Source organism: Charadrius vociferus, unplaced genomic scaffold (assembly GCF_000708025.1).
Source record: "Charadrius vociferus isolate BGI_N301 unplaced genomic scaffold, ASM70802v2 scaffold281, whole genome shotgun sequence".
NCBI classification, from domain to species: Eukaryota; Metazoa; Chordata; class Aves; order Charadriiformes; family Charadriidae; genus Charadrius; species Charadrius vociferus.
The window spans coordinates 1,337,464-1,360,642 of NW_009646633.1; the positions used below are offsets into that span (position 1 = coordinate 1,337,464).

Below are 23,179 nucleotides of genomic sequence, written 5' to 3' on the forward strand. Positions count from 1 at the left end.
AATAGGCTGTACAGGATTCCTGTGTTATCATTTAAGAGATCTTGTACCCGGAGAACATGAGTATTAATAAGTATCGTTGCTATTAATATGGAGTGAACAGTGCATAGTTTTTGTATGCTGTGAAATTTATTATAGTTTTGGTCAGCATTATATTATTAGCTGAAAAGTATAATTGAACCATGAATTTAATGCGAAAACTTGTTACGTGCTTTTTGGAATAGCAGCTGTGTTAGTTGTGTGTTCTATATCGGTGACCAAAACCTCTCTAAAGATTGGGAGGCTCAGGCATAATAGACAACCTTTGATCCTTTTCTAAACCAATTAAGATTGAGACACAAGGATTGTGATACTGGATATTTGGGGTTTTTGTTTATGATTTTCAGCCCATGTTTTTTTTCTGTGTTTCGTTTCTATAGCTTCCTGGGGAAATAGGTTTTTTTTCTTATAAATTTGGCATCAATATATTGAAGATGAAATAACGACTTCTGTATTTTGTAATACTGTGTTATCCTGGAGGTCTTTCAACTGCACTGAAAATACAGTTGATACATTACTATTAATGTCTTAAGTATTAATTTAAGAATTAAGAATAAATTAAGAATGTCTTAAATATTAATTAATATTTACCAGTAAGATACTGGTACCTTTGAAGGAATAAGAGTAGAATCTGTTTTTATCTTACATAGGTTTCCTGTTCAACTGTTCTTAAGCCGGTACTGGGAGGAAATAACAAAGTAAATGTCAGTCCTGAAGGAAATGATTATTTTTTTTAAAAATGCACTCTCTTTTTCCTTAACTTTTTAATTCTAAGCACAATTATCTTGAAGTGTGACCTTAGTGTAAATCTATCAAGTTCACAGTTTTGCCTTTGTTACAGGAGTCTGCAGTCTCTGCACTGGCTGCGCTGTGTAATGAATATTACATCAATGAAAAGGGAGAAGCTGATCCAGCTCTACAGGGTAATGACTCATGTTTACAGTAGAGGCAGAAAATATTGGGCTGGACCTAACTTGCACTTTGGAGGTGTTGTGTAGAATGGGGAGGAGCGTCACCAATTTTAAAGGACCTTAAAATGCTGCACGAAAGAATGGTAAAATGAACTGAAAGTCCAGGAAATGTCTCAAGGGTTTTGCTTGTTTCAGACTGGAGGTGAATACAAGGTACTATAATAAAGAATATTGAGAAAAACAGATTACTTTTCCATTGTGTAAAACAAAGAAGCAAAGAATGTGTGTTTGTGGAAAATCCTAAATTTTAATGAAGTGAGACATTTTCACATCATATTTTGATAAACTGTATGCCAGAGATCATGTCTCACGTAAAGAATAATAATTGGTTTGGGATAGCAAGAGAAGGATAGCAAGGACACCCAGAGTTCTTGTAAATGTGCACGTGCAACCTCATCTGTTTGGATTTGAATCAGCAGTACAGGAGTAGGCTTAAACTTTTCTTAGGAGTGTATGAATCAACATCTTTTTTCATACTGGTTTTCTTGGACCTTTATTTCTTTCAAGTATCAAATTGTATCATGCCCATCAGAGACAGATTGCTGGAATGTATAGATAGATATTTTAAGAATAACAGCATTATGTTCTTGTGTTTCTAAAAATGACAACAAAATTACATATACGTAACAAAATAATGATCTGTTTTCCTATTTTTTGCCATTACTAAGTCATCCCTAAACCAAGTAACAGAATATCTTATTTATTTCTATTACAGTAGTTCCCAGAATCAACCTGATTCCGATCACTTGCATTGTAACATGCAGTCCATGCCCCAGAGAAATTATGGCTGATACATAAAAGCAGACTATCTTAATTATAAATTATTTTCTATATTGCTAAAACTGTATATTTTTGTCCAAAAAAAGTAATTCCAAACATAGCCCATTCCTTCGTGCAGGCTGGCACTGCATGCCTCATATTTTGTGAGCAGCGTGGGAAGATGCGATACGGTACTGAGGCAGATTGAAAAAAACCAACCTCAGGAAAGGGTAATAATGTTTTGTAAAAACAGAACACTTTGGGCAGGAGGAGATTGTGCTGAATCAGACAAAGGCGGCTCAAAATGAGTTGAAAGATTAATGGGTTACATTTTATGTACGGGTGAACTTTCAAGCGTCTGTGAAAGTGGACTGGAAAATTCGACCGGATGTCAAAATCAAGAGGGAGAGAGAATATACTGGAAGAACATGCAATGGAGGGCTGCATCTGTTTTGATGCTGCACTCTCTTAGATGCATATGAAGCTTTTTTTTTTTCTTTTTTTTGCCTTTTTTTTATTAATCCCCCCCCTCTCTGGATTCTTGGTTAACATTTTCATCTGGCTTGTGTGTGAAGGAATCATGGCACTGTAGCCATGATGGTCTCTAGGTACATAATTAGAGTCAGATTTGTAGATACAGGCAACATTTTTCATCAGACTTTCTGGTTTGATTTAGAGAATAGAATTGTGACTTGGAAATTTTTCTGTTCTAAAAAAATCTCTTGTCAGCTCTGCCTTGATTATGCTTTTATATGTCTCTTCTACACATGGTAACAAAAATGCCATTATATATACAAGCATCTTTTAAAAGGGGGAGAAAAATTGTATATTGTCATCTCTGTGCCAGTAAAAACTCTATATTTCATGACCATTAAAATCTGTATGTTTGTGGGATTGAAAACCACTACTCAAAATCCTCCCCATAATGGCTGATGTATGCGTCTATGTGTGGAATCTACAGGGCGAAGCACATTCAATGACCGTGCAGGTGTCTTAGATAAGTCAATTAAAGCAGGTCTAAATATGATTACGGGAATTAGAAAAAAAACATAATACTTTATGATAAAATTTAACCAGTGTTCCACTGTGGCTTGACAGATTAAAATGAAAACACAAAACAAAGTTACTTTAGTGTTTCACATTCTGAATCTGTCCCTATAAGACTGCAGTTTTATTAAATCACTTCTTTTGCCTCTATTTTCACTGTGTTTTTTTTTTTTTCCCCTCTTGTCTTAATGTGTTCTGGTTTGGTTTTGATGACTTTCTCTTTTAATATTCTTTCAGGATGGGTTGTGTTGAATTAGTATTGTAGATACTTCATAGGCCACGTTGTTTTATGAAGCTGAAGACTCTTAGAAGAATGTTAACATTTGCATTGCCCTTGCTGCCATAATTACTAAGTAGTTATGAGTAAAGAGCTAGTTGTCATGTCTTAATTTTATGTCATTTGGCTAAAATGTCAATCTTAAATTTACATCAATCAAAGGGGAGACTGTCATAGTCTTACTGTCTAAGATCATCTTGCTGTCTAAGCAAGCATTGCGTCTTCTATGGCCTCAAGACTCTATCTTACACTCCAGTGATTTGGAAATTTTTAAATAATAGATGTGCTTAAATGAAGGTATTGCTAACCTCTGGACAGGGAACTAGTTCCCTGATGTGAGGAACTAGTTGAGGCCTGCTGATTGCATAGGGATTAAAAAAAACCAACGTCAGTCATGAGTTATGATTAATGTGTAGTTTCTTGTGGTAACAATTCTTTCTTCCTCTAGCAAATATTGCTCAAGCATTTAAATCTTAGATGACAGTAAGCAGTGGCACAATTATGTAATGTTCCTAGGCTCTCGGATTCTTTTTCTTTGAGGATTAAAACGTGCATATTCAGTGAAGTGATTAAGACCACCTTTCTCCTTTCTGAACCAGAGTTGTGTTTATTTCAGCGATCTTGGTTGTTCTTGAAAGCTTTTTCTGGAGTGCGTTGGTTTGCTCTGCATTTTACAGCCGAGTTTAATATAGTAGCTGAAAAATCTGATAAAGGAAGCATTGTCTGTGAAATCTATGATAAAGACTAAAGCAGTAACACATAAAAAGATTCCTGACTTTTTTTCTTTTTTTCATTCACCCTCATTTTCTTCTTTGTATCACTTTACTTTATCATTGTGCCTCCTTTTTCCATGCCTGATTCAGTTTATTCTCGTTCCTTTTCTCTGCGCTGCTGTTTGTAGAGCCATTGTCCCTGTTTTGTCACATAACAATGCACGGAATCTGAGCACAGCATCCCTGCTTCAAAGGGGTTGCTTCTTTTTGAGCTTTCTCCTGTTAAAAACCCAACTTTATTCTTGTCTCTGTATAAAAAGTGATATGAAATTGTCTCACTGCTCACGTATGATCTCTGTGTGTGTTTAAACCCTGAGTCCAATTAAGACTATTCTGGGGGAAAACTGTCAAGTAACTGTCCTTCACGAATCCAGAGACATCTCTTTCCTGACATAGAATACTTGTCTTATTATGGAAAATGATGACCTGTAAATATAGGAGAACGTGTTCCCCTGTGTTTGCATAGAAATTTGTGCTTAGACTTATTCTTTGGATTTTTAAAAAATTACTTCTTAGATTTGAGAACTTCGTCTTTTCTCTCTCTGAATGGCTAGGATTAGTCTGTCTAAAAATCTGACTTCATATTTAGAAAATAAGCATTCATGTAACTGTGAACATCTTATTTTTATCTTTTTTTTCTGTAGGAAATTAAAGGTACTCTGTATTTTAGTTTAATAAATTATAAAATTTTCTAGCTGCTCTGTTTGGGGGATCTTTTCCTGTTTTATTTTTTCGTTAGCCAAACATGTAATGATAATGATGTGGTAGTCCCTTTTCACTCTGCAATTGTGTTTTTTCTAGATGAGCTGGTGACACAGTACGTTTCAGAACTACAAAACACAGAGGAAATGATTCGTTGTGGCTTTTCACGAGCTCTTGGGGCCCTTCCAAGATTTCTGCTTAAGGGCAGGCTCCAACAGGTGAGAAAAAATGATCACTGTAATGAGAAGGGCATACAGTATTTTGAATGAAACCTATGACTGTAATCAAATAAATAATAATGATCGTAATTAAAGGTCTTTGTGAAAAGGGGTTTGGATGGTAATGTACAGTAACTCCAGAAAATCATCATGAGTTTAGCTTGCCATAGATTCTGGTAATTAAAGTTTAGTCCTGCTTTAGTAGCGTTAATGGAAAAGCCGGAGATTGAATTATCCCTTTGCTATGGAACACTTGTCCAAAGGGAAAAGTGGGGCATGCTGACAAGTCATGATGAGAAACCAAACACTGTTGACTGCTTGGTTCTCTCATACATGACTGAGCTTATTTTAACAGGATATCTGAATTTAACATTTATAATAAATAATGCATTGGATTTAAATATCTCAAATTTTATATTTTTTCAGGTTTTGGAAGGTTTGAAAAAAGTTACCTTAATTTCCCCTGCAGATGTGAGTTTTGCAGAATCCAGAAGAGATGCCCTAATAGCAATTGCGAAGTATGTTAATAATCTTTATTTTTGTCTAATTTTAATTCTTTCTAAAAGTTTTCTCCTGTCCATTCTGCTTTCTGTTATGGCGTGGTTCTTGAAATCACCGCGCTACGATGTATGCATTTTTAGTGTGGGACTGTGTGCATCTCCATTATTCAATATATCTCTGATTCAGAGGATTATCAAACATCTGAGGATGGAGTACAACTCTGATGGTACTGTGGTTTTTTTAAATTAACCGAATAGCTAGAGCATACTTTAAAGTTTGCCTTTCTCATGGGCTGCATTTTGGTGAGCTTTAGGGAGGAGGAAGAATATATGTTTTTTTCTACTTTCTTAATAAGAAGATTGAATTGGTTTAAAGAAGTTGTACTTTCTCTCTGTGTTGACATGCCACAGTGTAGATAGTGTTAATAGTATCATAGTATGTGTGCACTTAAACTGTTGCAATACCAAAAAAAAATATCTTTCTCATTTTAAGTGTGCCTTCAGTGTAAAGAAGTTTGATAGCAAATTCAAAGCACATTATAGTAGTCCTTTGCTCTTCTTGCTTCTTTCATTTTAAGGAGAGTTCAGAAACTGACAGGTACGTTAAGCATGTTCCTTTTTGTAGTATTATAGACATAAAACAGTCTGCTTATCTGTTGAGTGTTTTTGGCTTGCCAGTGTTCCTTAAACCTGAACACTGATCAGAAATCCTCAGGTCAAATATAATACAGTAGGGTCAGAAATATTCTTCATACTCTTTGCAGCAGATGTTACAGATGTTTAAAATATTGTTATGTCTGGGGAATTTTATTAAGCAGCAGAACAAAGCTATGATCTTAATGTTTCTCCTTGCTAGTGTTATGTTTTTTCCTCCTCTTTTTCTCTTTTTAAAGAGTTTGCCAGACAATAGGTGTAAAGGGCGAAGGATCCCAGGAAGAATATGTCTGCAAAGATAACGTTTCTCAGATTTATGCTACGCTACTTAGTGGTATGACAGACTACACCACAGACAGCCGAGGAGATGTTGGAGGATGGTAAGATGCTTTACAAATGGAGACTTAAATTTTGCTGTCATGTTTGATGTCTAATTAAAAAACGATGTCTTTTCAAAACCTGATAGAAATAGATAGCTCCAAGCTTTTGGAGATTTGAGTACAGGTAGAAATGCCCTGGGGGAAGAGAAGTAGAAAGTGAAAGGAAAGGCTGAGAAGAATTTGTTTGTCCCTTGCCTGGAAAGTTAGGAAGATGGGGACTACTATGTTTTAAACTGAAATTCAGCCTTATTCTGGTTTTGTGGATGACATTATTTTTTCTTAGTGAATATCAGGAATGTACTTAGTTGAAAAAGTACGGAGTTTTAAAACAGTACTTCTGTTTCTTTGAAATAATACATTTACTCCTGCTTGATGACCTCTCCTATTGTACGTTCGTGTTGTGGGGATTTTTTGCCAGGAGAGGGAGCAGTTGTATAACGTGTTAGTGACAAGTTTTCAAGGGTAGGGACTCTAACTGAGATGGATAAAAACTTTATAAATTGTGCTGTGGTATTACTGACTCTTTTGTAAGTTTAGGGTTTCAATGATTTCAGCTATGAAATTGCAAGAATAATTAAATCTTAAGTCTGTAGGAATAGATGTGAAGTCTGTAGAATAGGTATAAGATTAAGTCTATAGCAGTCATATTTTTGTGACGTTCTTTAGTCTTCACAGTTCCCTTAATATATAAAGAAGATTCAGTATATAATATTGCATTCATCTGAATGTTCTGTATTCCTTCAGTAACAGTGATCTGAAAAGACAATTTCTAAATTGATAAACCAAAGCACTATAAACCTTATGTTCTTCTTCGGAGTTTGTGTTTAATTTCCGAAGAAGTTATAAATGGGGATGTAACATCACTTACTGATTGGACGTTCCTGCAATCTTTGAATGTGGGAGACAGAGCAGCAATGAAGAGTTCGTGTTACTCACTTCATCCTGTAGAATTCTGCAAGGTAGTTACAGGGTGAGAAAACCATGTGAAAAATGGATCTTAGAAATCAAGTAAGTACTAAGGAAACATACAGGCTCTCTTCTGCATGTATTTATGCAGTACAAATATGCCCAGCCTGAAATAGTACTTGTTAATAAAAAGTAATAAATTCAGGAATAAATTCAGTATCTGTAGATTTAAAATATATGACAATTTTGCTGCTATGTAGACAGCTCAGAGCAGTAACACTTAATCCTTGTATAGAGAAGCCATGAGCTAAGTAATGAATGTGATAAATTAATTTTAGTTGTCTGTTAGCTGGTGGAAATTGATTTGAGTAAAATGCTGGTTTTGACAAAGACTTCTTAACTTTATTGTCTTATTCCGTAATTTTAATTTGAAAATATGCAGATATATGTTGCATTTAGATAGTATTCTATACATAAATTATCAGCCCTGTTGAACAGTATGGGTAATACTGTTTGTATAGTATGGTAATGACACGATAATATATATTTGCCCTGTCTGGCAACGATATGAAGCATCTCAGGGTAGAGAGATGCGTGTTCAGGATTGTAAATTAACAACCTGTTGATTATTCAGATCTACTATCTGGCTATACTTTGATTACATTCCAGGCAGGGAAGGGGGAGTGCCTGAAAAGTACTGGTGTGAAATATTTTGTTGGTTGGAAAGGTGTCCTTATTTTCCCAGTTCATTGAAGAAGCTCTTGTGCTTCTAACAGTGCTAAATCACATGAAAGGCTTTGGTGTTTAGTTTCAATCATATCCTGGCAGAGTGTTTGTATGAAATAACTGTTTTAGACATTCTTTCAGTCACTGTCCTCTTTGAAGGGTGTTTTCAACAGTAATATATGAACATGAAACGTAATTTCCTTTTAATTTAATTGAATGGCGTCTACTATAATGTCACTGGCAGCTGAGACTCAACAGGTGAGGAGGGCTGGAGGACTACTGACATGAAAGGCTCCAAACTGGATCTGTTGTGGCTGTAGCAAAGCTGGCAGAGCTCACAGATGATGGTTGTGACCTGTGATGGTAATTGCTGACTTGGGAAGGCTGCAATGGGCGAGATGTTAGCTGTACCTTGCAGGGGAGGGTGTGCACTCCTCCTTGCTCATCGTAATTCCTTCTGTGGCCAAAACAGTCTCAGTGACTTGCTTGCTCCCTCCTCCCTGCTGCAAGCAAAACAGTCCAGTTCTGGAGCACTGGCTGCGTTCAGCTTCAGCAGCCACGCATAGCATGCTGATCCCTGTTCAAGTCCGGTAGAGTAATACATGATGCCAAGTATGCATTGTGTGAGTTTGGGAACTTTTTGTTTAGGCTCACATCTCTGGTTATGTCTGGTTTAGAATTCTGTCCTCCTCGCTCTTCGCTTCAGTGTTGGTATTCTATTTGGTAGCCCCAGGTTTGCTTTAAAAAAAGAAAAACGTTAATTACAGTGGCATTCTTCTCTTAAGGATTGATTATTAGATAGCTTGAACACAAGGGCAGGTGCTGTGAAGTACATTTGTAATTCCCATGAGGAATGGGAGCTACTCTAACACGCCCGATAACCAACTCTTATGTAGGAAAAAAAGTTGTGATTGTGCTTTTGTGCAACACGTATCACGCTAGAGTTTTTCATTGCCAGTGATCATCGGGTGGTTTATACTGCTGTCAAACTTCAATGCGTGTGCTCTGCTGAGTGATCATCAGTCACTGAGATCTCATCAGTTCCATTGTGCCTTGCAATAGTTAGGTGCAACTACTCGGTCTTTGAACAGAATGGGAAGTGTAAGTTCTGCAGCACAAAGTAGAAGAAAGATCGTTTATGCCGTAGTACTGGGTTTGGCGTGCTTTTTTAATTGACTAGCCTTCATCCTTTAGATACTTCACTCCAGTATTTACAGATGTGCTGGAAAAGTACACAGGACAAATAATCCGGACCGCTCTTATCATCCTGAGTTAATGTTTGTGTGTTTGTGTTTTTCTTGGTTTGTACAATGATACCTCAGCCTTCAGTACTAGTTGTTAAAATTGTCATACGGCAGGGAAATAACAGCAGAGAAATCAGAGAAAAGTAGGTGTGCTTGACGTCTCAAATTTAGAAGAGGAAACAAGGGTGCAAACTAGTAAGGCTCAAGAGCAGGTCCTTCCAGCTTGCGCAAGGAAGGAAGGAGCTTGGCTTTCCCTCTCCTTCCTGAGCTGTCAAAGAAGCAAGAGGGAGGTGAACGGGTCTCTCGCTCAGAGAATGTAGTAATGCAAGCGAGACACAGGTGTAGCTGAAAGAAAACGTAGGAGCAACCATGTTGGGTGGGGAGTCAGAGAAAGGGAAGAGATACTAAGCTTTTTGCTTTCAAAATTAGGCGAGATACTGAAGTAGATAAGAACCTGGCTAAGTATAATTAGGTAGTCAAGTTAACTTCCACGTCTGACAGCTCTCACTCAGGTTCCCCCCATACCTATTGTTTATCCTTCTGTCTATGTCTTAGTTTAAAAACAAAACTAAACTCTACAGTGGAAATTTTCAAAGAAATCCTGAGGAAATTAAATTCCCAAAATCCATTGAAATTCAAATGTGCTTTGAGCACCAGATTCTTTTTAAGCTACTTTGGCAACGCCAGCCAAAATCAAGTCAAGAAACATGTAAATTAAGGGGGGAAGGGGATTCCTTTCTCATAGCAAACTGCTGAATACTTTTATGGCCTCTCAAATATGAAAGTTTTATCATTCTGTTTCTGTTAAACCATTGACTAAGATGGAAAGATTTGGGGAGAATTGCCACTTCTCTGGAGAGACCTTTTCTTTGGTCTGTAATTTTTGTCTTTGTTTAATGGAATCGTGGGAAAGTTTAAGCAACTTTACTTTCCATATGCAAACTTTATGTTTCTTTTGACAGATTGTTTGCTGGGACTTGTCCAATCTGTCTACAGGTGTTAGACATGAATATCTAATAGTCAGATACTATATGAAAAAGTAGGAAAACATCCTTTGATGAAAGATTGCCAAACTTGTATTAAACCACTTAGGAAAAAATGATGTCATTTACCTTTTTACCATTATAGCAAATGTCCCACCCAGTTTTAGATTACATAGGCAACTATTTTCAGCTTGTTTTGGAAATTAGAAACAGAAATGTGTCTTTTTATGGTACACAGGTGTACCCTTTCAAATATTTTGATTTAAAAAAAAAAATTATTAGAAAGGATGACATTTCCATGGGTGATTAACATGATGAATGTGTTAGTCTTGGTCTTCTGCAGGATCATGTAACCTGCTGAGGATCTGCCATGGTACTGCCCATATCTTAAGAAACTGCTTTTAGCAACTTAGGTGGTGACAAGGCATGTGGTTTAAAACAAGTGTATTGATTTTTGGGTTTTGATTGAGGTTATGTTCTTCGTGTTTTGGTTTTTTTTTTTTTATATTGGTATTACATTTAGACATTGTGAAGGCAGAAAATCTTCACCATATCGATAAGATGCACTTCAAGCACAACTTAGTGTTACTTTACCTAATCTTTTTCATAAAACTATTATTTGGCATAGAGATTTAAGCCATTCTGAGTCGCAATACTATTTGAATGTTGGAAGTATTAAACTTGAAAATTTACAAGAACATGACACTTTTAACAGTTCTTAAATATCTTAACGTCAAAATGTGAGTTGGCCTTTTTAGATGGTGCTGCCTTGAAGCAGACAAAGCACTTGGGTTTAAATGTATCTGCTTGCACGCTAAATGTTACTAATCATTATCAGTTTTCATCTTCTTAAAATAAAGAATAAACCTGATGACATCTAGCTGGAATAAAAAAAATAGGATGGTGAGGCAGGGGGCTTGCCTGGAAACTTGTATGACTGTTGTACCCTCGGTGCAACGTGGGCTTCGCTTCACTGAGTGGGGTACAGCTTTACACACTCTTCTTCCCCCCAGAATATGATAGCTGCTCTCAGTGGTCAATGCTTTCATTATTTTGAGTTTTTGCCAGTGTCTAACTTAACTGCTGCTGTATTTATTTAAACAAATACTGATGTAACTACTCTAATGTATCTCTGTTTCAACAGGGTACGTGAAGCGGCTATGACAAGTTTAATGGAAGTGACTCTTCTGCTGGTTCAGAATGAAGCGGAGTTAATTAATGCTGACATGTATGCTACTTGTACTATTTTTGTCTTATCTCTTATAACTACAGTCCAGTCCAAGCAAGAAAGCATTGCTTATATATTTATTTTATACTTACTACTTTCTTGGGTGTGACAGAACTTTTGACAGAAGTGCATCAAGCTTATACCTGTATAGATGCTGAGAATACCGTATGTGTTTTTCAGAGAGACTAACCTTATTAAGAGAAACTGGGTGGCAGTCCCACCTTTGAGATACAGCGCACCTGTGAGATTTGGTCTATGCTTGCCGCCTCTGTGGAGCTTGCCAGTATTGTTCGCTTAAATAGAAAGCCAACCTGCCCGCTTATCCAGAGCATTGCATCATGAATTTGGAACGTGATAAAATGCAGAGATGAGTTTGTATTCATTTCTGTCGTCTTTGCAGAATTATTAGTAAGGAAATACAGAAAAAGACAATTTACACTGAGCTTCTGATTTTTAATTTCATAATACAGTACTCCTAATAGTAAAAAAAAATAAATAATACTTCGCTGCAGCTTGAGCTGCAGCAAAACTGTCCTTGTAATGGTGTTGGTTTGTGGACAGAGCTTGCCCAATGGGTACCTGAATATATACATGATTTCTTTTTTAATTTAACAAAACCCAAACTTTGAAGCACACTTAGAAGGAATATACTAGATTCTGTAGGAATAGACTATTCAACCAGTGCCCATTGTCCAGGGGCTTCCTCCTATTGGTCTGTTGCGGCCATAGATTATTCACATGAAACTTGGAAAAGCATTCCTGCCAGCTGGATCACATTTTCCCAATATTCTGGGTCTTGCTGTACCCAAAGGAATTCTAGCTGGTTTTACTATCACTACACAGTGTTGTAGCTGAGAATTTAGTTACGAATGTAGGAAAAATAGGATATTGTTAAAAGCTGACCAGAGTGGAAGAAGTGATTAATTTGGGGATATATGAGATTTGGGATAGACCCTGTCCTCTGCTACGTGTGCAGTTTTCTACTTGAAAACATGCTTTTCTCAAAGTTCCTGCTCTATTTCCATCTGAAATGCAGCACTTCATCTGAACCATAGAGCACCTTCGTATCTTTTTGGATGAAAGGTGGTATGTGAATATCAAATAATGTGTAATATTAATGTCATGATGGTTTTTGAGTAGCTATGGAAGAAAAAAGATTCTGTCACCATGCTGATGTCTTAAATCACTTGTACGTTCATTATGAAGAGTTAAACCAGAATACTTCCATAGCAGGATATTTTTGAAATTGTTGAAACAGTTTAAATACACATTCTACTGGTTAAATTATGTGATTAATTGTTTTCTTGTTTATAGCTGCAAACAGATTATGTGCTGGCTGGCTCAACAGTCGGCTGAGAAAATAGATAAATTTCGAGCTCATGCGGGATCGGTGTTCCTTACTCTTTTACATTTTGACCATCCTCCAGTTCCACACGTACCTCATCGAGAAGAGCTAGAGAGGATATTTCCAAGGTAATATATTGAAAAAGGTGTCCTAAACAAGTGAAATAAGAGATACGTGTGCACAGTTACACCTAACACAAGCAACCTGTTGTAATTTCTGTCCCCAAATGCCTAATATGTGTATGGAGGAATATTTGGTGCTGTTTGTCAGAATTTCATTGAAGTGTCCACTGAATATGCATAAACGTATAAAATATGGGAAAGACGAACTTGTAGTATGAGTTCCTGTTAAAACCATAGTTTCCGAAGGAGATAGGTCTTATATGGTCATGCAGCATGTGTCTTTCTCTGGATCAACCCCAATAATTTCTGAACCCATTGGCCAATTTCATGGTGGATGGTAGAGATCATGTCAGTAGTAGATGGGAGACCATTGGTAAAACAGAGCTGCTGGGAGCTGTGTTTCAATAATCCTGCTGTTTATGAAATGGCTGTTGTATAATCTCATTTTCTCTTCATAATGTGAGAGCTGGAATTTATTGGCAGTACCCCTTCCTGATTATTTTTTTTCCCCCAAGTGGAAAACATTGATTGATCATAGTGATAATTTTTAATGAATTGTATTGTTTTAACCAAGCTCTAGATGCAGTAGTTTTCCAAGATGGAATTTCTAATTAAAGCAAGAGTGAAAGTGACTCATTCCTCACTGGTGATTATTAACACCTGATTGGGATGAGGAACGTTCAACATTGAGTCCCCATTCTGTTTGTTCAGCAGAATCTCAACCTCCTGTAACACAAAAAGTGCTCTGTCTGCTTGGCTGCTGATTGATCTGTGGTGGGGGGTGTGTGTGTCAGCCCTTCCTGGGATAAGTCTGTCTTTGTGTCAGTTGTTGACCAGCTGTTGGAGGGAGAGAACTGGGAATGGAACGCAAGAAGGAGAACTCGTTTTCTTGGTGTAGAGAAAAGTGCATGTGAAAAGGAAACTGTGGTTCAAATCCCTTATCTGAATCAGAACAAGCACTTGAAGGTTCAGCTGCTGCCAGTAAAGTGAAGCAAGTTTTGATTTGTATTTTCCCCATGTGCTTAAAGAGCAATGATTAAGTTGATGCTTAGGTAATTTGGAAACTTTCTTCACTGATGTGCTGCTTGAGGATGAGGGGCTCTCACAGGAATGAATGTATGGAGAAGAAAGACAGCGCACACATAAAAGATTATTTTTCTGCTTCCCCTTTCCCCAGGTCAGAGAAAGAGACTCTAAACTGGAATGCCGCATCAGAAGCTTTCCCTCGAATCACCCAGCTTCTGGGTTTGCCAGCATACCAATACTATGTGCTTTTGGGTCTCTCAGTGTCTGTTGGTGGATTAACGGAGACAACGGTAAGAAAGCTGAGTGGCTTTTCTGGTTGGTAGGAGAACACAATTACCTGATAAAATTGTTGACGAAAGTGTTTAATCTGTTACAATGGATATTGCAGATAGTTTTTTCTATGGGAATCTCAGATGTAAGATTTTAAAAGAAATCAAGTCATACTTATAAACCTGATGGGCTTTGTATTTTTCATCTTTAAAAGTATTATTTTCTTCACATACTGAGCATGCAGGAAACAAGGAGTAAGGACACTGTTTCTCGTTTCCTCGCCTGATAGAAGGGGAGAGTTTCAGCCTGTTGGCGCAATCAACTCATATGTTTATTTGCTCACCTTTCCAAGCTGTTAATGGAGGAAGAGCTGTTCAGCTTGCTAAATGTGGCTAAATGCAAAGTTGATTGCTCGTTTTAAATGAGGTGAATCCCTGTTTTCATTTGTAACTCGATGCAAGGTAACTATTAGTCATCAATATGTGTTAATAGTATGTTCCTTTTTTTGTTGTTGTTAATTTGATACACTTTCTAAAAAAGTACCAAAGAGATACTAAAAGTTACATTTCAAAGAAATATCATTCAAATGTCTGTCCGAATCCTCTGAGCTTTGCAATCTCTATTTCATTCTACTGTGCATGAACAGTGTCTTTATCGCTGGTTTCGGTAGACTGTTATGCTGCCAATATCATAATTTTTGTCTATCCTTCTGTCCTTATATTACGGCTTTTCATGCTAGTTTCAGAATTCTTGGTATCAAGGTATTTGGCTTCTAACTTTTTTGTTATTTCATGTAGCAAAAGATGTAACATGTATGAAAACAACTCTTGGAGTTAGGGCACGGTTCCATAGGAGAGTCAACATGACACTACAGAGAAGTATCGGACCAGTAACAGAACATTCTGGACTGTCAGTTAAATCTTTAAGTTGCAGTGGTCCTCTAACAGAAGAAGGAGGTCATGAGTCAGCGCCCCAAGAGTATTTAAGAGTATTTCTAATTAAGATTGCTGTGTCTAATTAAGAAAGCTGGTAGAATAGTGGTAGGTGTTGGTCAGTGCAGTTTTTTTGTAGAGAGAGCAGCTTGTGCTGGGTTCACAGAAGGAAGGAGGTAATCATCCCGAGCTTGTCTCCCATGGCTTCCACTTCCCAGTCTTATCGTGAGCTCTTCGGAATATGCCCAAGTGATGGGTTTGCCTGGTGCCACGGGTTCTGCGCTTGTGAGCCAGAGATGGCCATATGCCTTCGGGTTTTGTGTAGCTGAGCATTTGATGACTGTGCAGTCTCATGTATCTAAACCAATTTTGATAATTCTAATGTTTCTAAAATGGCATCTAATTATATAGCAATGGCTATTTTAAAACTTTGAAAACATATGCTTATTGGTTTGTGACAATAATTATCGGCTAGACAATGTAACTCTTAACAGATTTCTTTTTTTTTAATAGCAAACATGCACATGACATTCAGCTTTTGGTCAAACACAGTTAATTACAGGAGGCTCCACCAAAACCAAAATTATTCGTATAAGTATAAAAAAGGGAGGAAAGTTGTGAAGGAACAGACATTCTGACTGCTGACTAAAGTCAGAGGAGAATTCTTATTCAATATTTTAATATAATTTTTTTCTTTTTTTTAAAAAAGTTCTGGTTGTGTCTGGTTTTGAAAAGCGTAAACAGTTCAGTTACTTTCAGCTCCCTTCCCTTGTTACCATCTGCCAGTATTTCTATGGGAAACCTTCTGTACTGTTTTCAAAATACGATTTTGAAATGTTAACTTTCTGTGACCCTGCATTTTCCTTTAACACTAAAGGCTTGTTCCGGTTAAAATACTCTCAAGGGCTTTGGCTTTAGAAAGAAGATGACCTAATTCTCTTCTGAGCCAGATAGAAGTGCAAGGGAGGCTCAAAGTATAGGGTACTTACACTTGGGATTATACAGTGTGGGGTGAATTACATTTAGTATTTAAAATGTGATACATAAATTAGAATTGATGTGTCTTATAATGACTTGCGTTTCTAACAATTCTATCAAAGCTTGTAGTGCTCTTTACTAAATATCCAGGGACTGATTTCAAACATTAATAGAAAATTTTAAGAACTATCCCTATTAAATCCATATGAAAGAAGCAGATTTTTAATATCTTGGATAAAGGAGAAAGATTATTCAAATATGTGTTCTTGCAGTAACCTGTGTGTGCTCTTGTGATCTCTCCTTCCCTCTCTCACTTAAAAAAATACATATGCACATACACACATGGACATAGACATTAGAAAGTTTGAAGATTCTCGTATACTGCAAGATAATCTGAGTTCAAATGTCGATTTGTCTTTAAATCATCTTGGGGAATTAGTAGGAGAAAGGCTCTATTGTAATTCGGTGGTCAGTGGCTATTTTTCCATAGTTAAAATTGCTCTTCAGTATATTTAGCAAGAGGAGTTCTTTGGTTTGCTTTTTAAAGAGATTTTCTGAAACAATGTGTGGGGTATCTCAGAAGCATTTTGGCGGCAGTGTGGTTGCTGAAAGAATTGTAACTCAAGCATTTGAAGTAATCTGGAAAAACAGAAGATGTCATTCCCTTTAGGATTTGGCGTTCTGCAACATCGCCTGGGTTCAAAGGGCACTTTCTCTGTGTAAAAGAATCTTCTAATTATATATCTGGCCCACAATGATGCATCTTTCTTATGGTTGCATAAAAAATCCTCTCAGTATATGGAGATCAGAACTATACAATGGTGTTCTTTCTCCAGCTCACAAACCCTGTAGTTTCAGGGGTCGGGATATAATTTTGGTATAATTTCATGATTGTTCAACTACACTACATTGAAAATTTTGGTAAGGCACAGAATGTCCTGTGATTCCCCTCCCCCCACAACAAGTGAAAATGACATTCTAAAATGTTATAGAAATATTAAGTAAAATGTTAAAGGAGAAAAAAAAAAAGACAACCTATTTGGAAAGTAAAACTTTTCTCCCAGGCCAGTATACTGGGATTCCAGTGTAAGATGCCACAGACCTGTAGCAATTGGAGTAGCCAGTTCCAAATCTATGGGATGGACGCATATGGCTGTTAAAGCACCTGACAAATTAAAGCCTGTCTACAGCACGTGGATGTTAATGTTATGTGTGTGCCAAGTACATGATGCAGTTTAGGTTTTACTTTCCTCAAAATGGACTCATTGTGTGCCAGTTATGTTTGTGACTGCATGTACTGTTTGGAGAAAATACTGGGCTTTGAACAGCTGTGTTAGCTCTTACAAATGAAAATGTTGGGACGTTCGTGGATGGTGTTCTAAAACATCTGGTTACTGTGACGAATTGTACGCAAATTAATCTATATTTGGGTTGAAGGAACAGGCCCTAAGTCCAGTTTTCTTGGTTGACAATTCTAGAGCAAAATACATTTGAGAATAATTTCTGTCATTCTTTCTTTAAAGAAAAAACAGTGTGAATGATTTTATTCCTACTTATTGTAAAATATCAGACTTTACTTACTTGCCTCCAAAGTTTTGATTTTTTTTTAAAAGGAGTGTTGCAAGTAAAACCGGGGAGACATGGTTTCACATGTGCTAAAATTTAAATCATATGCATTTTTTTCTGAAGTTACTAGAAAAATAGGCTACTGCCATTTCAGTGCTGTAAATTTGTCAGGGTTAGAAATGATCCAAAACCAGTCTTACTTATTGAGCGTAACGTGGTTTCTTCTGCACGCGTTACAGGAATGTTCTGGCTCTGTGAGTGGGTCTTTTTCTGTTGAAATGCTGCTATGAAAACAGGAGCCTTTAGTAACTATCTGTACCTCTGATTTTGTCTGGGCTTTCCCAGTAGTTACTCACTTGACTTCCACTTGTGGTGCGTTAGGTGCAGATGACCGAGTTCTGTTAAGATAACCTGAGGCTTCGAGGAGACTGGTTAGATGGGACCCTGACAGCCACGTCGATCTGCTGAACATCTTCAGTACAGGCTCTTCCTTTCTCATCATGCCCCACTGGCTTTTTTTATCTGGTCTGTCCAAGATAGTACTGCACAGAAAGAATCGGAGTCCTTATGTGCATTAGGCATCTTTATAGCTGACGGGTAGCTGAGATTTTGAATGCGCTGTTACAAACTGGATGCCCAAGCTAAGTTTCTTTTGGCCTTATCAGTCTCGCTTGTTGCCTTGAGTACTGTACTTCAGATTTGTAACAAGATGACTAGAAAACAATTTCATGAAGGTTTGACACCTTATTTATACGCCACGCTGTAACTGCCTTTTCCTGTTGCTGTAGCTACGCTTCCTCACGCCTTTCCCCCGGTTCAGGAGATAAAATCCTCAGGACTTTATCATCAGATGAACGGTCCCTTTGAACACTGTTCCCCTTATCCTGTGTTGCCTAACACTGAAGTGTCTCCTATGGGCTTCAATGATGGGAGGGTCAAGCCTTGGCAAACCCTGTTTTTACTATGTTTAATAAGAACAAGGTCATTCTCAGGCCTCCTCTGAAATTCTTATCTGAAGTTGTCCCAGTTCCAACCCATTAACCTTCTAATTTCCTTTCCCAGTCCTCGTGCAACCCCAGGGAAAGGTAAATGTCACCCATTTGCTATAGTGTGAATTCTGCGTTCTGCATAGATGAGGAAGAAATTTGGAAACATTCTTCTCTGCAAATACTCAGGAGCAGTTAAGGTTATAGCTCAGATATTGTCCTCATAGGTTATCTGGGAGAAAAGGAGTGTTTACATGAGAAGGAAATATGAATTTAACCTGTTCATGTAATGTTATCTTCTTATGTTGGAGTTTATTCCAGTAAAGTTCACGTGGTCTATGCTACCTGTTTGGAAAATGTTCCATTTTTAAATCTTCCAAACAGTTATGTGGTGGTTTATCCACACCTGTACTTACGTATTGTTTAATTACTTGCTAATGAAGAAACGCTGTTTTCATTAAGCAGTTTTGTCTGATTATCCAGCTGCTCCTTCTTGGTTTTGCGCAGCTTTGGAACATCCTACGTGTAGCTATGCTTGCCCTTTGCTTTCGTGCCTGTTCTTGCCTTTTCAATCATTTGAATCTGCAGGAAAAGCATTGAGGAATTAAGCTTTCTTCAAAAAAAATGGTGCGAGATCTGCAAGGTAGTTTAAAAGACAAAAGAAATAGGTGAGAAAATTACATGGATAACCATACACACTTTGAGACCTTTCCTGAGACTTGACTTGGATGTAACTTTTCTTCTGCTTATAATTGATCTCTGCTGGTGTAAGATACTAAGACAAAATATTCCTTCTTTATTTGTAATGGTCTTAAACGCACAGATGGTTTTAAAGGGTAGTGTAAAATAATTAGCAGGTTTAAAATTTTCAGGAAATCTGTCTTCCTTACAGTTGTCTATTGTGTAAAGACCTTTCAGTGTGATGGTATAGTTTATACCCAGCATACAGGGAAACAAACCAGTTTTACTTTTGACATATGAAAGAACCACATGTGGTTCAATTCAGCATTTCAGTTTAGTATAGCTGGCTTTTACAAATGTTTAAACAATTTTTACTGAGATTTGACTATCATTTTGAAATGCAGAGTAAGTAAATAATTTCTTTAAAGTGCTTGACCCTTTTAAAGAAATATTTCTGCTTCTGTGATGCCCACTATGCTTCACTATAGAACAAATGGTTAAAATAGAGTGTGCCACTTTCCAGGTAGTATGGATTGTTGTGCCATGTTGTTTAGAGGTAGGTTAAAGCTTTTGAAAACTAGTTCAAAATTTTGATTCAAGGCTAAAATGTTTCTTGTTCTTCTGTGCTGATGCACCCCTAAATGCTGCTGAAAGGCCGTTCATCCTTGATGCGATATTTTCCTTTGAGGTAGTTCCTGTAACAAAAACTTCCAAATTTTTTTTCTCATCCTCGAGGGAAGTCAGTCAATATTTTAAAAGATGAGCCTGGAAACTACAATTCCTACCTCTCCCAGAAGTGAAGACTCCGTGTTTGTAGGGATGTTTGCGTAGCCTGTTGCAGCCCTTGTCCCGCTGCGCAAGGGCGTACCGGTACCTGCTCGGGGCTGTGGATCCCGCAGGAAAGGGGGGTCCCGCAGAGCCCCTGCCACCTCCCTGCCCGCGCTGCAGGGCCGGCGTTCCCGGCAGGGCCTGAGCAGGGCCAGGAGGGGAGAAGCCAGCCTGGGCTGGGCTCCTGGGCACGCCGGCTCTGGCACAGCGGGGCCCACGGCTGCGTGAAGGCCACGGCCTGGGCCATTTGAAGGGCTGGCCTGACCCAAATGGATGGTTTCCAGCTGAGCCTGGAACATACGCGCTAAACCTCCTTCTGCCGTCTTTCCAAACTGGCTGATTAACATAATGAAGTTAAACCAAGAGTCATTATTTCTGAGTTGTTTTTAATTCTTAACCCGAGTTTACTGTTGGTTTGTGTGGCCTGCACCGGGTGCCCGAGAACCTGCCTGCATTTTTCAATTACATCAGCTTGTTTAATAAATATTACCTCTTGAACTTCTTGTGTACTCTTTAACTTTCAGAGCTATAACATTATTATTATTTGAAGTAAAGCAGGATAATCATAGTGGTTTGGGGATGTTTTATTTTGAGAGAAAGAAAATAATGAACCTTTAATGTGGTCTTTTTTCCTACGATGGCAAAACTTTAAAAGGAAAAAACCAAACCCTTCCTTGAAAAAGGATTAATGAAAGTAAAATAGCCATCTTCCTGTCAAATACTGTTACTGAATTTTTACAGCCAACTGCTGATGGAAGTTCGCAGTGCAGGTGTACACCGCAGGGAGTGAGGGATAAGCGTGATGCTGTGTAGTCCCTGGTTTTGTGTGGTGCAGTGGGGTTTGTTCCTGTGCCTTCATTTGAGGTTCCTTCCCTTGTAGCTCAGATACTCTGCCCAGAGCCTTTTTGACTACATGAAGAAAATCCAGAATGATTCCAGTGCTATGGAGAGGTTTTGTGAGACGTTGCTAAAGGTCTTTGAGGACAACCTGCGGAATGACCGGTAATGTTCTTCTTTTTACTTTTTTGTCTTTAACGGCAGGACTGTTAGAAGTCAGATGTATGGCACATCTTTTTTAATATGCCTACATGTATGCTGACCCTACATGACCCTCCATCTGTGTATGTAGATGTGCTTTAATACAGCTGTTTGGTAAAGCAGTACCTTCGGTAAAATGTATAACAAAGGAGTGATCGTAGAGTACTTTGCATTTACTATAGATTAATAGCAAGCATAATGTGATAAGCACCAGTTTTTATATAATTCAATATTGGGGATTGTGTATTGCTGCACACTTTTCATTGTAGTCCAGTCTGCATTTTGTTTTTTCGCAGATACTTGAAGTATAATTTTCTTTTGAAGATTTTTCTTTAAAGGTGACTCATTCTGCATAATGGGATTAATGTCTCTAAACCTCAGTTATCAAACATGTGCAAAATAGAAAATACTCCCTAGAGGGGAAAAAACCACAACTATTAATAGAATTTTCAATTTTATTTTATTTTTATTTTGTTTCTTGTCTGAGCTGTTGAAATTACCATATTGAAATGACGATAGATATTCCAGCTGACATGTTGTGTGTTGGTTCATTTGGGAATTCCCTGCAGTGAGGGGTGGTGTAACTTCTGATGCATTTTGTGGAATACATTGTTTAGATACTAAAAAATAAATTAATATTTTCTACGACTGTTAATTGTGTTGTCAGGACCCTGCAAGTTTAAACCAGGCATATTGTTAATTAGGTTTTTTCCTTTTGGCTGTAACGGAATGTTCCCCTCTCAGCCAACCTGGATGATTTAGCCAACGCACAGAAGTTACCGAGCAACCCTCCTCTGTGTAAATTAGAGTTTTAATTTAAATGTGTGTAGGTAGATAGGAAGTTTATTTCTTCCCTTCTAATTAGAAATAGTGTATATATCTATGCCAAGAAGTGTATTTACATTGTTAAATTATTTTCTTTCATCAGGGTGTCTGTACCTCTCCTGACAATGCTGGACCAAATGCTGGCAAACGGCTGTTTTGATATATTTACCATGCAAGAGAAGTAAGCTAATGAAAGGGTTTTTTTGTTTATTTTCCACCATGCATCAGGCCTCTTAAATCTGGCACCAACTGCTGCTGAGTGCTGCTCTAGATGCGGGTGCATAGGACTCCTGAGAGTGTGTGTATATGGATATAAGATTTTGGTTTCGTTTTCCTGAACTGGGGCAGCTGTGACAGATTCTGGACCGGATAGCCTTGAAAGGGTCGTGCTAACGTCTTTGACTCTCATATCAGTGTAGGAGTTGGCTGTTGGTTCATTGTTTAACAACCAGTACATTAATCAAATTCAATTTGCGTGTTTCACCTGGCAGACTTGGGCCACTATCAGATCCATTTAGCTTCTTTCCTTTAGCGGCTCACTACATGCGTGCTTTTTGGTGTGCGTTCTTTATTGTGCTGAGAGCCTTTAGCAATGGCAGCATCCTGTTGGGATGCTGCAAAATAGTGTGCCTACAAGCTATCGCTTCCAAAATCCCACTGCTTTCGTTAATGTGAATATCTCCAAAGAAGTTAATTAAGATTCTAATAAGAAGAACAAAAAAGACATGTCCCAGCTTTGCCTTACTGAGTTCAGTCTTCTGGAAAGTATTTAGTTCAGGAATGGATAAACATGAATAAGATATTCCAATGTGAAATCCTGATTTTTTTGCAGATGTTTCAGAAGAGAATGATTTTAATTTCATTAATATAAAATATACTCCACAAACTCTCACAGGCAGCATCTTGGCACATCTGCAGATATTTGCAGGACTGTACAATGTGAATCCTACGAGCACGATACTGGATTTGGAATCTGTTGATTCAGAAATTGCTCACAGCGTATAAATTTGAAAAGCTTTTATAGCTCTAAAAGTTTTACTTGAGTCTACTCTTGTTTTCAAGTGTGTATTTAGATAATCTCTCTTAAATCAAATTTGGCAGTCCCTTTTTGAATAGGAATTTAAAATGAGTCAGATGCTCACAGATGGAATGAATATTACTTGTTTGGTTTGGTAATC

At 37.6% G+C, this 23,179-nt stretch overlaps 1 protein-coding gene across 1 annotated transcript in view; it reads left to right on the forward strand.

Annotated features, from left to right (window-relative positions):
* TBCD (tubulin folding cofactor D) overlaps positions 1-22,161 on the forward strand; it is a 113,410-nt gene extending 91,249 nt beyond the window's left edge. The window contains exons 26-33 of the mRNA XM_009888818.1: positions 878-959; positions 4,665-4,783; positions 5,210-5,301; positions 6,177-6,317; positions 11,321-11,404; positions 12,719-12,877; positions 14,049-14,187; positions 22,105-22,161. Coding sequence (XP_009887120.1) covers positions 878-959; positions 4,665-4,783; positions 5,210-5,301; positions 6,177-6,317; positions 11,321-11,404; positions 12,719-12,877; positions 14,049-14,187; positions 22,105-22,161 — 873 coding nt within the window. The remainder of the gene's footprint in view (positions 1-877; positions 960-4,664; positions 4,784-5,209; positions 5,302-6,176; positions 6,318-11,320; positions 11,405-12,718; positions 12,878-14,048; positions 14,188-22,104) is intronic.
* Positions 22,162-23,179: the final 1,018 nt, after the last annotated feature.